Source organism: Pieris rapae, chromosome 5 (genome assembly GCF_905147795.1).
Source record: "Pieris rapae chromosome 5, ilPieRapa1.1, whole genome shotgun sequence".
Lineage (NCBI taxonomy): Eukaryota > Metazoa > Arthropoda > Insecta > Lepidoptera > Pieridae > Pieris > Pieris rapae.
Window position 1 is genome coordinate 10,222,923 of NC_059513.1, and position 15,534 is coordinate 10,238,456.

The 15,534-nt window shown below is 32.6% G+C and overlaps 2 protein-coding genes across 2 annotated transcripts; both read right to left on the minus strand.

Annotated features, from left to right (window-relative positions):
• Positions 1-325: 325 nt before the first annotated feature.
• On the minus strand, positions 326-6,186 carry LOC111003599 (serine protease snake-like). The gene is made up of 9 exons (XM_022274204.2): positions 6,054-6,186; positions 5,936-5,988; positions 5,474-5,576; positions 4,866-4,928; positions 4,257-4,351; positions 2,923-3,102; positions 2,469-2,688; positions 2,140-2,303; positions 326-1,300 (listed from the first exon to the last, which is right to left on the minus strand). Exons 1-9 carry the CDS (start codon positions 6,085-6,087, stop codon positions 1,115-1,117), a joined length of 1,098 nt encoding a protein of 365 aa, XP_022129896.2. The 5' UTR covers positions 6,088-6,186; the 3' UTR covers positions 326-1,114.
• Positions 6,187-8,255: 2,069 nt separating this feature from the next.
• Positions 8,256-12,734, minus strand: LOC111003544 (serine protease snake). The gene is made up of 9 exons (XM_022274124.2): positions 12,591-12,734; positions 12,475-12,524; positions 11,836-11,935; positions 11,400-11,462; positions 11,080-11,153; positions 10,446-10,625; positions 9,994-10,213; positions 9,727-9,890; positions 8,256-9,487 (listed from the first exon to the last, which is right to left on the minus strand). The coding sequence occupies exons 1-9, from the start codon at positions 12,622-12,624 to the stop codon at positions 9,302-9,304; spliced, it is 1,071 nt and encodes a 356-aa protein (XP_022129816.2). The 5' UTR covers positions 12,625-12,734; the 3' UTR covers positions 8,256-9,301.
• Positions 12,735-15,534: the final 2,800 nt, after the last annotated feature.

The following is a 15,534-nucleotide window of genomic DNA, read 5'->3' on the forward strand; positions in this document are numbered from 1 at the left end:
GAAATCAGGGAACTAAATTAGTCTTGTTTTTGTTTCGGGAGATCAAACGTACACCTAAATCCCTGTACAATAATTGCGAGGTCCCTAGGTTTCCTTGCAAAATACAGATACATCATCAACTACCTTTACAAGATATTCATTATATTAACTAAAAAATAATGTTTCAGGAATATGTAATGAGATTCTGCGAATTCAAAACTTGAATTCGCAGATCTTACCCCTAGTGGCGTTTGATCCACGACTTTTTGGCCATCTGTATTTTCATCAACATCCTCTAGCGCCTGAGCACTTTCTCTCTGTACTAATACTATACTATACTAATCTCTGTCGTCAGTTAACCGACTTCACAGACGATTTTTTTTGCTTTCCAGTATATATTGGATATGAAAAATTGACTATTCAGAAACAAAGCAAGTTTTTTTGGAAGAATTTGAGTCTAGTTTTGGTACCTCAGACTATAACATAGGCAAGAGCAGCAATTGCATGCCGTTTCATTTCAAGTGCCGATCTGCGACAAATACCATGATCACTTTTTTCCAAAAGTTGGTGCCAAAGTATCGGCCACCAGGCACTGACAAAGGTCTCCTCTATGTCTAAAGAAACCATCGTTATGTGTTTTTTCTTCTTCATTTTGTCTCCTATTGGCTAAATAATGTCGTAGTTGGTTAATACTAATAATACATATTTGACGCAATACTGTACTGTACAAGTTGTTACTCACAATGGACCGGTTTCTTTAAGGAAAATTGTTTTTAAATGTTGGATACAAATTCACATTGATCATTCAAAACAGTGCAAATATTACGAAATATTTGAGGGTTAGGTAGGTCGTTACAACAAATAAACTGAAATTTGTACTCTTGTACTAGTTTATCGTACCCGGAATTTATACAAATGTTTGAAATACATAATATGTATAGAAAATAACGTATAGAACAGTAATGTTACGGAAACCACGGTAGCTAAAGAGATACCATCACTTTTTAAGAGGGAGATTGTGATTTTATTAGTGGTAGTCGGGTTACAAGAGAAAGAGAAGGAAAGAAAAAATAATTTAACTAACTAACAAATATAACTGATTCAAAACGTTTTTATTATATAAATGTAGTTTTAATCATAACCCTCTCCAGACCACATCTTCTATCCAGTCAATGAAGCTGGCGACCCTTGTGTATATTCCAGGAATGTTTTTCTGTGCACAGCCAGCACCAAAGGATGTAATTCCAATGATGTAATGCATTGATCCTTGTGACGTTACTGGTAAAGGTATCTTTACCTGCAGAGGTCCACCTGAGTCCCCCTGAAATAAAATAAATATATATATTTTTTGTAAATCACTCTTAACTAATTTTAACAGAGAATTGTAAATGTGCGTATTCAAGAATAAAGCAATTTCAACTATAAGTTTGTAAGTTTGGACGGATGTTTGTTACTTCTCCGCGTAAAAACGACTGAATAGTTTTTAATGAAGCTTTACAATAATACAGCTTATACATCAGAATAACACAGGCTACAATGGTTTAAATATATCGTATGAAATGTCCAAAAAAATTTAATATTAAAATTATACTGGCGTGCGCTGCCAAACCGCTGGTTACACATATGAAATGTATGATCCAAGTGTTTATCTTACTACAAAAAAGCGACCGGCGTCCGACGCATCGTTGGTTAGGTTTGGGAAGAAATCGCTGATTGCGCGACCCGTACACCGGCAGACGCGTGAGAGCAGACAGTTCATAGGAGCATACAGTAGTAGCTCCCAATAGGCCTATGACTAGGGCTCTGCAGTGCTTAGTTACTGTATTTCTAATGTTGACAATAGTGTTACGTTACTATAGTAGTAATAGTGCGACTGTAACAACTTAATATTGTCAGGCTTTGCATTGCGACTCAAAAATTATTTATGTGATAATTTTAATGTCATAAGGTTAGTTCTTTTCTACGTAACGCTAAGATAAGCTATTCGAGATACTAATTCCAGGCAAAGACAAAGTCTCGGGCACCATCTACTTTCAAGCGAATCAAACCGTCGCGTTGGTTCCTTTTTAAAGTGCCTTATGACTAATCACCACTTCATAAAACACAGGTTCATAGCACACTTAATTTATCAGACGTTGCAAAAAGAGACTCACTCCATACCTGACATGCGTCAACACCTCCTGCTAATTTTCCAGCACAAAGCTGATGCAAGTCTACCCCCCTCCAGAGGCGATTAAAATAGAGTCGAAGTAAACTTTGACATTCATCTGAATCAATAATGTCAACATCCGCTGCTTGTAACTCTGGGGATGTCTTTCTTCCACCTGGAATTAAAAACAGAATATAAACAGAAGAATCTCCTTATTCACAACAATTGTGATTCATCTATCATGGTCTGAATGTCCTTTTAATTGATTTAAATTATCTACTTAAAACATTTTAAATAATTTCATACAGTTAGTAATTCCTGTAAGATGTCTTTTACTTACCTGATTCTATGACACCCCATCCTGTAAGTGTCGCCTTTGTTCCAAGTTGGCTTGTATCGTAGTTGGTCCATAGACAAGCTGGTTGAACTAGCTTTGTGAATATAACCTCAGTCGTTACCTCAATAATTGCAATATCAAAGTATTTCTTGGGCGGACTGAAGTTCGGGTGTGTTACAATTCTTTTGATTTTCACATCTTGTGGGTAGACGCCATTTGAAAACTGAATAATAACATTGAATTTACATTGGCGTGTACTTAGTACAATTTAAAAATACTACACAATTATAGTCAATGTTTAATATTAAACAGTACATCCGTGATTTTTTTATTATTTACAAAACGTTCTATGTCATCTTCAGCAATCTTGGATAGTTGTAATTTTTAATTCTGTCGGATCAAATTTCGTGTTAAAATATTCAACTAAAATTGAATATATTTATATCGTGTTACTTACAACATCAGCAATATTCTTATCACCTAGTCTTACGATTTCCGGTTCAGGGTTCGCAACACTGGTGTCACGTGGAGATACTTTAGAGCAGTGAGCAGCAGTGAGCAGGAATTTCGAACTGATTAAGGAACTGCCGCATTTAAATATCCAGGTTCCGACCGCAGCTTTCCATCCTACAGCACCCTTAAAAAATCAGTATTAACCTGATGTTATTGTTTTTTTTATAGAACAGGGGGCAAACGGGCAGGAGGGTCACCTGATGTTTAGTGATGGGCGGCGGCCCATGGACGCTCTCGATGCTAGAGGGCTCCGCAGTTGCATACCCATCCACTCCTTACCGTTCTCATGATAAACATTACCATGAAGCTATGATATTTTCCTTCTTTTTAGATTAGATTCGCTTAGATTTTACTCATAATTTTTATTGAAGGAGGTGATCATGATGACACAACAATAATTTTCTGTTGTTTGATGTCTTGCATAAGTTTTTTCGTAATTCCGACTAGCTCAAGAACCTTCTGGATCTACCCAAAACATTTCATGGTGGTGTTATCGTCGTATGCTTCATACGACGATAACACCACATCTGAAATGTTTCTAAGCACTGGCGGATATCTACTTTTATTGACTATCACAGCTGTACTATTGTATTTAATAAAGGAGAACTCGGACGCGGAGTCTAATGTTCAAGTCACAGCACATTACATTCTTCATTTTGTGCAAAGGGTCTCACGAAATTTTAATTCAAGAACTAATTTCCTTATCAGGATTTCATTCGTTTTTAACGTAAATTCCCAACTACATGTATTGCCGCACTTGTGTCAAGGATTTTCCAACCGGCTATGTTTTAAAGTGTCGTTTCGAGATGACCATCACCTGTTGCACAATTAATAGTAAGACTGTCGCTCATTAATAGTTTCTCAAACTAGCTATATTTTCATAAACGTATAGTAACCAATTTGAGATATCCTGTCTTTTGTTCTCTGTAATTCAATTCATGTATTTTCCATGTGTGTCATATTTTCAGATTATATTCATAATTTCCCATAATAAATTTTATTTTAACTGACTCGAAGTTAAATAATATTGCATTTTTTGTATTATACTAATTTCAAAAAATAAATTTGCACCTCTTGTAAGTTATAAAGATATTAATTTTTAACCTGTAATAATTATGGTTATTGTCAAAGAGCCAGAAAATGTGGTAGGTATACCGGCACCGGCAGACAGTTAATAAAATCATATTGTCTGTCATGTTATCTGTGGTGACAGCTAAACCTTATATCTCATTAATACTAATATATTCAAACTAAATAATGCGAGTAAAAATAACATACCATATGGGGAAATTCACCTGGCGTTGTGGGTCGACCACCAACAGCATAATGAACGGTAGGTCTACCATGTTGATGCGTTCTTATCCACTCGAAACCTTTAAATTAATTATTAATTGTTTTAATTTTACTAAAAAGATGTAAGGAAATATTATTCCCTGAACTATATTCATACGTGTTGGCGTGTTAAATTTTTATTTACATCAAAATGGCAATTTTCATCGTACATGTATGCTCTGCAGAGAGAAAGAGAAGAGTTCTGGTCTAAGGTTTAACTGTTTTGCTAAGATAGGCTTTAGGTTTTAGGTTATATAAATCGTGGACTTCCCATCTCAGTACAATATGGTTTAATGTTTATTAATTTAGTAAAAAGTTAGAAAAATGCTTATTATTTCTTTTTTTTCACTTTTGGATTTTTTTTATATTGCAATTTAAATGAAAGGGTCTATAAACATTCTAAAAACTTAATTATTTATTATTATTACATTCTTTTATCTAAATACCTTTTCGACTCTTTCGGTTGAATTATGTTGACGTCGTGACGAAAGAAACAGATAATTATTTTAGTTAAAAAGATTTCTTTAAATAAGGGATTTAGTTCATTACACTTACATTTAGTAGTTCGCGTTATGTCGTCCTGTCTTTTCTTTATCTCCCACATGTATTCGTAACATTCTGAAATTTGAAATTATTTAAATAATAATTCCTTATATAAATTATAATCCTCTATGGAAACGAGTATTTCCTCAATTTTATCTAAATACGCAACGCCTGATTCATAAAATGGCATGGAAAGTCCCTTGTAAATAGTATAGACAATAGAAGTGATATCATATCATGAGGATGACGTAAGGCTGATTTCTTTAAACGGTACAAAACTACTAAATAAATCTAAAATATCTTCATGCTTTTACAAATAAGCCATAAGTTAAATTTAAGTCAGTTTAAAAGAATTACATGTAAGAAGTAATGGGAAATATATTCGAGATGTATCTAGTCATCTTGTTCTATTAGAAAAGGCAAGGAAAAATAAATTAATAAATGTGCAGACATATATTTAATCGAAGTTTGTTTGTTTGTTTGTTCCCTTTAAATCTTTTTGTTATATAATGTATCATGTATTCCATCTGTGGCTATATTCTCAGTATATATAATTTATGTTAGCTGTAGGAGTACAAAATAATTAAATTAAAAAAAAGAGGAGTGCCATAGAAACTTACTTGCTTCGCTAATTCTTCGACCAGGCGCTGAGAAGTCAGGCTTAGGAGGTGTGGTATCGTTACACGGATTTTCCGATTCATCGGCTCGTGCTATTCTTGTTATCTGAAAGTATATTTTTATCTATAAAACATTTATACATTTTTAAGGAACTCCAAAAAGTAACGGTTTATATTATAAAATTATTCGAGAGTTATGGTCTATTGAACCTTTTAAATTTAGGAAGGATTTTTAGTCTTTCCACAACTTTCCTGGACTATAAAAGTAATGTTGATCTACATTATTCTAATTTAATTTTTCTAACATAGGCTACAGCCTATGGTAAAGTAAATACGGTTAAGTAGGTTTTGAAATACGGCTTCCATCGCACTTGTTTTTTATATATATAATATACGTGAGATATAATAATTTATGGTCTTAACATAACATAGAACATTGGATATTTAATATTAATATACACATACTTGTCCGAAACTCGTATACAATATTTTATTACTGCTACCGGTCACGTATATTACTGAAAATAAATTATAAATCACAACACTGATTTCACATTATTACACTACTTTTAGATAAACAAACCTTCAAATAACGTTAATATAATTAAAACTTTCATTTTCACATTTTTTTATCTCTTATATATATTTGCTAAGTTGTTGCTATGCAATAGTTTTGCTATCTTACACTGGCGCCAACTAAAACTAGTATTGTAACTACGAGTATAAAAACATTGTCTACAGCGGTGATGCCCCGAACGATGGAAACATATAAATACCTTAGGAAAACCTGTTTATTAAATAATAAAAGTCATTCTGACCTCAGATAATTTATAAATAAAATGCTTAAGGTCAATTGTAATTTAAAAGCGCATAGCAATAAATTCTAAAATGTTAGAATTGGTAGGAGTGAAATGAGACCTTTAGGTTTTCAGTCATTTGTAAATTATATTCCCAAAAAATAATTACTTACTTTAGATAGTCTATTGCAACCTGTGAGTCATTAGGTCTTAATAATGGTGGCAATGATGGGTGACAGAAGTTTGATTCCATCGCTGTGGCAAGGACATAGAGTAGATATACATAATTAGTTTGGTTTTTTCTCAACCTTAAATAAAATTATGAGCCGCAACAGCAAATTAAAAAACTCCAAAAATTATTTTTATAAAAAATATTTCTGTATAATTAAATACTGGCATAACGAATTTGGACGCATCGCTGTTTTAATTACAATGTGTTGTTATCATCAGACCGGTTTTTTTAAGGAAAAATATTTTTAAATCTCAAATACTAATTCACATTTCTACAAAACAAAATTCTTCTAAGCTAAACAAAATCTTATTAGCTTAGTAATGTACTAGGCAACTACTGAACGTTATTATTTACAACAAGGATAAGATTAAACGTAATTAATGAGAATACTAGTTTCACATTTTAGTAGCGAATTTTTTCCCACCATTAAAATGATGACACACACTCGTCAGTAAAATCAGAAGCAAATGGTATTTTATAATTGATATTATGTCAAATAATTAAAGTAAGGTTAAAAACTGAAACTGAAACGGCATTTATTATATTATTTTATAATCAGATACAACTGTATCATTAGACTTTTCAAATGAACTATGCCAGTTCAAAGCATAAGTGAAACGAATTTGTTTTTGTTTGGATTGTTTTTTGTACTATTTCTACCTTATTAATAATCCAGTATTGCTCCATGGAATAAGCTACCCACTTGTATGAAGGTCTTAACTAACATAGAAAGTGATTTGACGCATCACCCACGACGCTTGAACTAAAGGCAAAATCTTTTTGTGATTCCGTGATTGATATAAACTATCATGTAAATAATAATTACGGGGTCCGTCGCAAGGCCCACCCGTGGCTCCATGGGTGGATTTCTTTCTCATCTCATTACAGAATGCTTTAAAGACATATAAATCGTCGACATGTCAGGCACAAGGAACACTTTTCTATCCACGATGTTAGACTGGCCACCTGCTGCCACAGGAGTTCTAGAGTCCTATTATAGGCACCAGCCTCTTACGACGAAGCAAAGACGATTAACAAGTGTAAAATTTGGTGTAACAGCTGCTCATTGGTTTTCATTGTATTATCATTACAGCGTTACTGCTAATACACCGAAAGTGGTGTGATTTGGTGTAGAAAAACAAGGGAATAAGGTTGTATTAAAGGTATCTATAAGAATATACGAAAATGTGGTAATGTTATTTATTTATTTAATTATAAGTAATCTTACCGCTTATATACTATAAGACGAAACACTAAGACAATACAGAAAGCCAAAACAGATTACATAGATAAACAATATATATGAAACAGAAAACAAGTAAGTACAATAAAAGACAAAGATAAATAAAAAAAATAAAAAACTGAAATCTTACATTTGAAACAACAAATAATACTTAAAATTTCAAATAACTACTTAAACAAAATGAGAGTCATCCCGCTTCTTCAAGTCCCACATCTTCTTTTTTTGAGGTGGAAAAGATCAATATCCTTATAATTGGTTATTAAAATTCTTTGTTGCTTTTGTCACAGTTTTTTAATGTTTTTATTAAATTATATTGGATCTCGTCGGTGGGCTAAAAAACCAAGTTCTATTATAAAACATTTTTAACATGTTCTATAAGAGTTTTTTATTTAAAGTTACTTTGATTAAAATGAAAGTTATAATTACACAGTATGGCGCACCTTTGGCTTCTTACAAATCTAAATTATATCTAAATTCCTAAGAAACATAAATAAATATTTTTTTTTTTTTTTTATATATAAGAAACATACCATACTTTTACTCAACGGTTTTTATAACATCGAGTAAGCCAAATTTGTCACCATGGAAATTGGTATAAAATAGTAATTTGCTCGTCGTATAAAACAAAACAAGTACTAAAACGAATTTTCACACTTAAAACTAATCTATAACATATAACTGAGTTGAGTTGAAAGCGAAACAACTGAATAATATAAACTTTTTAAAACTAACTTTAGAAATAATATTTTTAAACTAAATTCAAATGCTTTTTTAGTTTATACGGAAACCCAATTTATGTAGTAATTAAAAATATAATTAGCGGCGGTATAGGCCCCTCGGAAGTATTTTGATATAGCGTTATTGGAGTTAGAGAGTAATACTAAGTTCAGTCTACAAGTACAACTCGCCTGCTTGACGAAGCCATCAACGCGTGAACTTGATGCTAGAAGCATCCCCACCAATTAGGGTCTCACAGACCATGGTTAGAATTCAAAGTATACAAGATAAAAAAGCGTAATTATAAGCTTTGGATTTGTATTTCTGCATATTAATTATTTTAGTAATAGAATTGAATCATTTAAATTAAATAAAAGTTTAATTTGACTTTTTGCCTGAAACCCTTCGACTGCCCTCAGGCTGCTGCAGTAATATATATTAAAAAGTGTCACTCCTTCTTACAGAGCTCCTGGAGTAGAAACTGGCATGGTATTGCTAAGCATCAGTTATGTCCTGGCAATCTTGACACAACTGTTACATTTATCACGATACGTTAGCAGGCATGGAAACCATGCAACAACACTTAAACAAGCTACATATAAGTATGTTCTTCAATATTTTTATTAAAACCTTAACTTTTTTTTACCTATGCAACTTGAATAAAATTGTGACTGCGTTGTGGACGGATTTCATTTTAATAAAATAATCTGTGGGGACAGATAAAGAAAGAAAAAAAAGTTACGAAAATAAAGATACCGCTGCCTAATTCCTGGCTAGTTTTTAAGCATAATTAATTCAAAAAGTTTTTATTTAAAAATTCAAAATTAAAATATTTTTTTAAATCATGACCCTCTCCAGACCACATCTTCTATCCAGTCAATAAAGCTGGAAACCCTTGTGTATATCCCAGGAATATTTTTCTGAGCACAGCCAACACCAAAGGATGTGATTCCAATGACGTAGTGAATTGAACCCTGTGACTTTATCGGTACAGGTATCTTTACCTGCAAAGGTCCACCTGAGTCCCCCTGAAATAAAAATTGTATTGTATATAATATGTATATAAATCGCTTTTAAAGAATGAAACAATTTCAAGTATAATCTAACGATGGGCTTTTAATTACATTTATTAGAAAGATACAAACCAAGTGGCCAAGTGGCCAGCTTTATAGAACTTTACATTGATTGTCAATAGTGGATCACCACTCATAAATCACATAATAACATAATATATATAAGTAATTTATCAGATGTCTATGTTCCATACCTGACAAGCGTCAACACCTCCTGCTAATTTTCCAGCACAAAGCTGATGTAAGTCTACACCGCACCAGAGGCGGTTAAAATAGATTCGGAGTAAATTTTGACATTTATCTGAATCGATAATGTCGACATCCGCTGCTTGCAACTCTGGGGATATCTCTCTTCCACCTGGAGTTAGAAAACAGAAAGTGAACGCAAGAATCTTCTTATTATTTACAACAAATATGGTTCCCCTCTTATGAGGTTTTAGTAATTCCTGTCACTGACTCACTTGTTTCTACGACACCCCATCCTGTAAGTGTTGCCTTTGTTCCAAGTTGGCTTGTATCGTAGTTGGTCCATAGACAAGCTGGTTGAACTAGCTTTGTGAATATAACCTCAGTCGTTACTTCAATAATCGCAATATCGAAGTATTTCTTGGGCGCACTGAAGTTCGGATGTTTAACAATTCTTTTGATTTTCACATCTTGTGGGGAGACGCCCTTTGAAAACTGAATAATAACAGTGTATTTGCTTAAGCGAGTATTACAATTTTAATGTACCACACAATTATAGTCAATGTTTAATAATTAACGGTACATCTGTGATTTTTTTATATTATTTACACAACGCTCTGTGTGATCTTCAGCAATCTTGGATAGTTGTAATTTTTAATTCTGTTGGATCAAATTTCGTGTTGAAAATTCAACTTAAAATTGAATATATATATATCGTGGTACTTACAACATCAGCAATATTCTTATCTCCTAGTCTTACGATCTCCGGTTCAGGGTTTGCCACACTGGTGTCACGTGGGGATACTTTAGAGCAGTGAGCAGCAGTGAGCAGGAATTTCGAACTGATTAAGGAACTGCCGCACTTAAATATCCAGGTTCCAACAGCAGCTTTCCATCCTACAGCACCCTAAAAATTAAACTGATGTTCACTGATCTGCATACTAATAAGACGTTAATCTGATCTTATAAGAATACAGACTTAGTCAGACAATTAAATTTTATTCATTTAACTGAAATCGAATCGATTTTTTTCAAAAAAGTTTATATTCTCAAGTTTTTATTTCCAAAAATCAATTTAATTTTTAGCTGACTTAGCATATTTTTATAGTAATTCTATATACTGCCTTTCCATAAATCTTATTATTTTGTTAACGAGTAGATATTAAAATCAAATTTGCAACGCTCCTTAGTTATCAATATATATTATAAAGCTATGACCATAACTAAGTCAAATTCGGGGTATTGTTAGTATTTTCTTAATAGTATCGTAAATCATCAAATTGTAAAAAAAGTTACCAAATTATTATATACACAATTAAGTATCTCAAATAAAAAATAATGAACGCAACTAAAAATCGTACCATGTGGGGAAATTCACCTGGTGATGTGCGTCGACCACCAATTGCATGTCTGCCTGGGTGTTTCTTTTTCCAACCTTTAAATTATTAATTATATCCAATAATTTTACCTCAAATATCCAAAGAAATATTATTCTTTAAACTATTTTACCTCTGGATCACTAGAAAATACAAGCAACGGGGAAAATTGTTTCTTTCTTACAATAACATATTGATTATTTAGAACAACATTTATTCTAAATCATTCTAACTGCCTCTTTATAATTCTTTTTCTCTAATACTTAAAATGATTTATATTCTTGTTTTTAAAGGGGTTGACTTACAATTAGTAATTCTGGTTGAGTCGTCCTCTCGTTTCTTCATCTCCCACATGTATTCATAACACTCTAAAATTTAAATTTATATAAAATCTCCATAAATTAAATATTAATTATATAGATGAAAAAAATGCGGTGTTTTGATTTCTTAATGTTATCGACGCACGCGACATCTGATTCATAAAATGGACATGGAAAGTCCCTTGTAAATGTTATAGACATAATGAGTGATGTCATATCATGAGGATAACGTAAGGTTTGTCACTTCTTTAAACGGTACAAAAAAGAAAAAAACTAACTAAACCTATTATTCTGAATCTGGATTTTGTGCGAGGTGGGAGATATTCAAAATGTATCATATTTGAAAAGGCATGATAACATAAATAAATAAAATAAATCTACAGACATATACTATTCAAAGAGGAGTGCCACAGAAACTTACTTGCTTCACTAATCCTTCGACCAGGCGCTGAGAAGTCAGGCTTAGGTGGTGCGGTATAGTTACACGGATTTTCGGACGCGACCACTCCTTTCTTTGTAATCTGAATAAATATTTTTGTTTATGAAACGTATATATCAAACTGTGAGGATTTTACTTGACATATATATAGGTATGAGATATTATTGAACATTATACAAGATGAAGGAACATTGTTATGAAACTAGGTTACCTTAGACCCAAGAAGTCGACGATGTGTTTCACTACTTGCCCAATTAGAAGATCACGGAACAGATGCAGATATCTGAGGCCCAGACTTAATATAATTTAATTTTTTATTTAATTTTTTTTTATTTTTATTTTATTTATTTTTCGCAAGTGTTTGTTGCATTTTTTCACAGATTTCTTCAAAATCAAAAGTCAAAGAACCTTTGTAATGTTTAGTTATATTCAAACTAAAGCAGTCTACGGTTAAATAAAATCAGGTTTTTTAGATTTTACGATATAAGTAGCATAGCACTTTGGTACTTAGATAATATAGATATGGTTTTTTTTCGTGAGTGAAAATTGAGTGTATTATTTTTCTATGCGTGTTGTAAGATATAGTATAGTAGATATTAAAATGTAATACAAAACACATACTTGTCTTAATCTTGTATTTGATACGTTGGAGCCAGTCACGACATATATTACTGGAAAGAAATCATTAATCAGAATCCCGATCACACATTATTACACTTCTTATAAAATAAACAAACCTTCAAACAATGTTAATACTACTATTACATTCATTTTCACAATATTAAACTCGGATATTTATTTGCTTAGATTTCGCGTTGCATGTGTTACCGTATACTGGAGTCAACTGAGAACAATTTAGTCTTAACTATATTAACAGTATACAGCGGTAGTGCCCCGAATGATGGAAGCATGACAATTATCTTCCGAAAACCCGTTTTATTGTTAACAAGCTGACCCGGCGAACTTTGTTCCGCCTTAATGGCAATAAATAAGCAGTTCTTTTTTAATGGAACAAAATACAAAAAAATTAAATACCTACATTAATCATTCATTATTATTTCTGTATTTTAGTACATAGGTTACTCTTCACTTAACAAACAACGCAGATGGTCTTCCGACCCGTGAACATGCCACGTATAATTGACCATGGGAAAAACATGAATGTTCTAGATTTAAACCACAAACTTTTAAGGATTGGCCTTGTGATTTGTTGATGGTCATGGCAAATGCAAGACGTATCGGAAATTGAAGTCTTTTAAATTCAAACGGCATATCGGTTGGGATCATCGGGATCCTCGGAATAAGAACTTCCTCACCATTACCGATAGTCAGCAATTGCTCCGAGAAATCTTCAGCAGATGTATCATTAAGCAATGTAACTCTCATGTTTCTTGTCAGCTGCAGTTTCTTCACATAGCGCCATAGAATTGTCGATTTGAGGCAAGCGTTTATTTCGTCGGCAGTCGTAGATCTTGGAATTACTGGCAGTATTTAGCAGAAATCGCCAGACAGTAAAATCATTGCTCCTCCAAAACATCTCGAGTCATTGCGTAAATCTGTTAATGTTTTGTTAAGTGCTTCTAATGCACGTTTATGCGCCATTGTGCATTCATCCCAGATGATGATTTTCGATGCCGCTAAAACTTTGGCCATTGCTGAGTGTTTTGCAATATTACACGTTGGTTCTTCAATAGTTTGAAGATTTAACGGTAACTTTAATTCTGAATGAGCCGTACGGCATCCTTCTAACAATGTGGCTGCTATTTCAGAAGAAGCAACTGCAACCGCTATGTTGGATCTCGCCCGAACAGTTGCTAAAACTAATGACATGAGGAATGTCTTGCCAGTTCCACCAAGGGCATCTAGGAAATATAAACCACCATTTTCATCATCGTTTGCCTTCATTAAAGTATCATAAACTTCCTTTTGTTGGTAATTCAACAGGGTTACATTCGTTTGAACTACTAAATCTAATTCCTGGTGATCATATTCACGTTCCCGTTCCAATACTCGATTAAATGCGTCTTTCGACAACAACAACAAATAGAAACATTCATCATTCTTTGGACGAACTGTATACATACGACCATATCGAGTTTTATAGTTCTCTTCACTGTTTATACGAATGGGCAATGGCACTATCATTACATTTAATTATTTATTTAATAGAAATATTTTGAATATTGATTTCTTACAAATATCAAATTGTCATATATACGTCATTACATAGCTGTCATTATACGTCAATTACATAGCTATCATTTGCGTTTTATTATTCTTTTTTGTTATACCACGTTTTATAGTGACTGACGTTTCATGTCAAGTCCTTCGGGAACGCTGTCGAACGGGATAAAAAGTATCCTATGTCCGTCTCCTGGCTCTAAGCTACCTCCATTCCAATTTTCACCCAAATCTGTTCTTCCGTTCTTGAGTTATAAGTGGTGTAACTAACACGACTTTCTTTTATATATATAGATAAATAACGTTCGACCTTTTGAATTTACTTTTTTTCATATTCCTACGCTATCATAAATTATACTTCTAAAACTATTATACAAACACATACACATTTAACCAAAGATGAAATACATAATATATAAAACTTAAACGGTTAATGAATACGAAAGGAAAAAGAACAATAAAACGTATTAAATACGTAATATCTAATTCAGCTGTGCTGTTAGTTTTTTTATAGACCAGGGAGCAAATATATAGATAGGAGGCTCACCTGATGCTAAGTGACACCGCTGCAAATAGAATCTGAATGCCAGCGGGCTGGAAGTGCATTGCCGGCCTTTTAATAATTCGTTCTTTTCTTGAAGGACCCTAAGTGTGTGTGTGAATGTTGATGGTGTGAAAGTGAGCGTAATCATGATACAGGTGATTAAGGGCTATGCATGTTCATAATACTCCTTGAAAGCTTATTCCGAGATAGCTTAAACAACTTAAGGCTGAAATTGATATGCCCGGGCTGTTCAAGTAAGTTTTATTTGGATGTTATTTATGCTATATGTAAATAGTTTTTTGTATTAAAATTATATATTAATTTGAATCCCGATGTTGCTATTATTTTCATAGTTTTTAAAATTTTAGTTTAGAATAACCATTCTATCGTAACAATTTTTTTTGTAGGCTTCATAAATTTCCTTTTCTGTGAGTTCCATAGTCATTAAGAATGTATGATTGCCCTTTGAACCGGCAGATATTTAGATACGAAATACAGTTTGACCGTATACTTTCATCATTTAAAGTATGAATATAAATTCTAGAGGGATACTTTTATAATTCTGACTTTATAAAATCGATGTAATAATAATAATAAACTACTATTTACCAAATTCAAAACGTCAAAGTAAGAGGTAATTCTACGTTTACTGCAACTTTACTTTTGAAAATTATAAAATAATAAATAAAGAATATTAAATCATATAATTTTGTTTTAAAATCTTCCGTCTAACTATAGCTAAATCTTCCGGTATATACTTCAACACTGCCACAGATTATTATTACAAACTTCACCCAAAGCACAGCTTTAAGTTATCAGACCAACGCTAAGAAATAGTCGCTTATATTTATTTTAGGTAATTAAGAAAAACGGAGTTGGAGGTTGGGGGTAGACGTGAAACAACTCGTATCGTGTCCCCAATTCTTTGTATTTTTAAAATCAAACAAGAAATAATA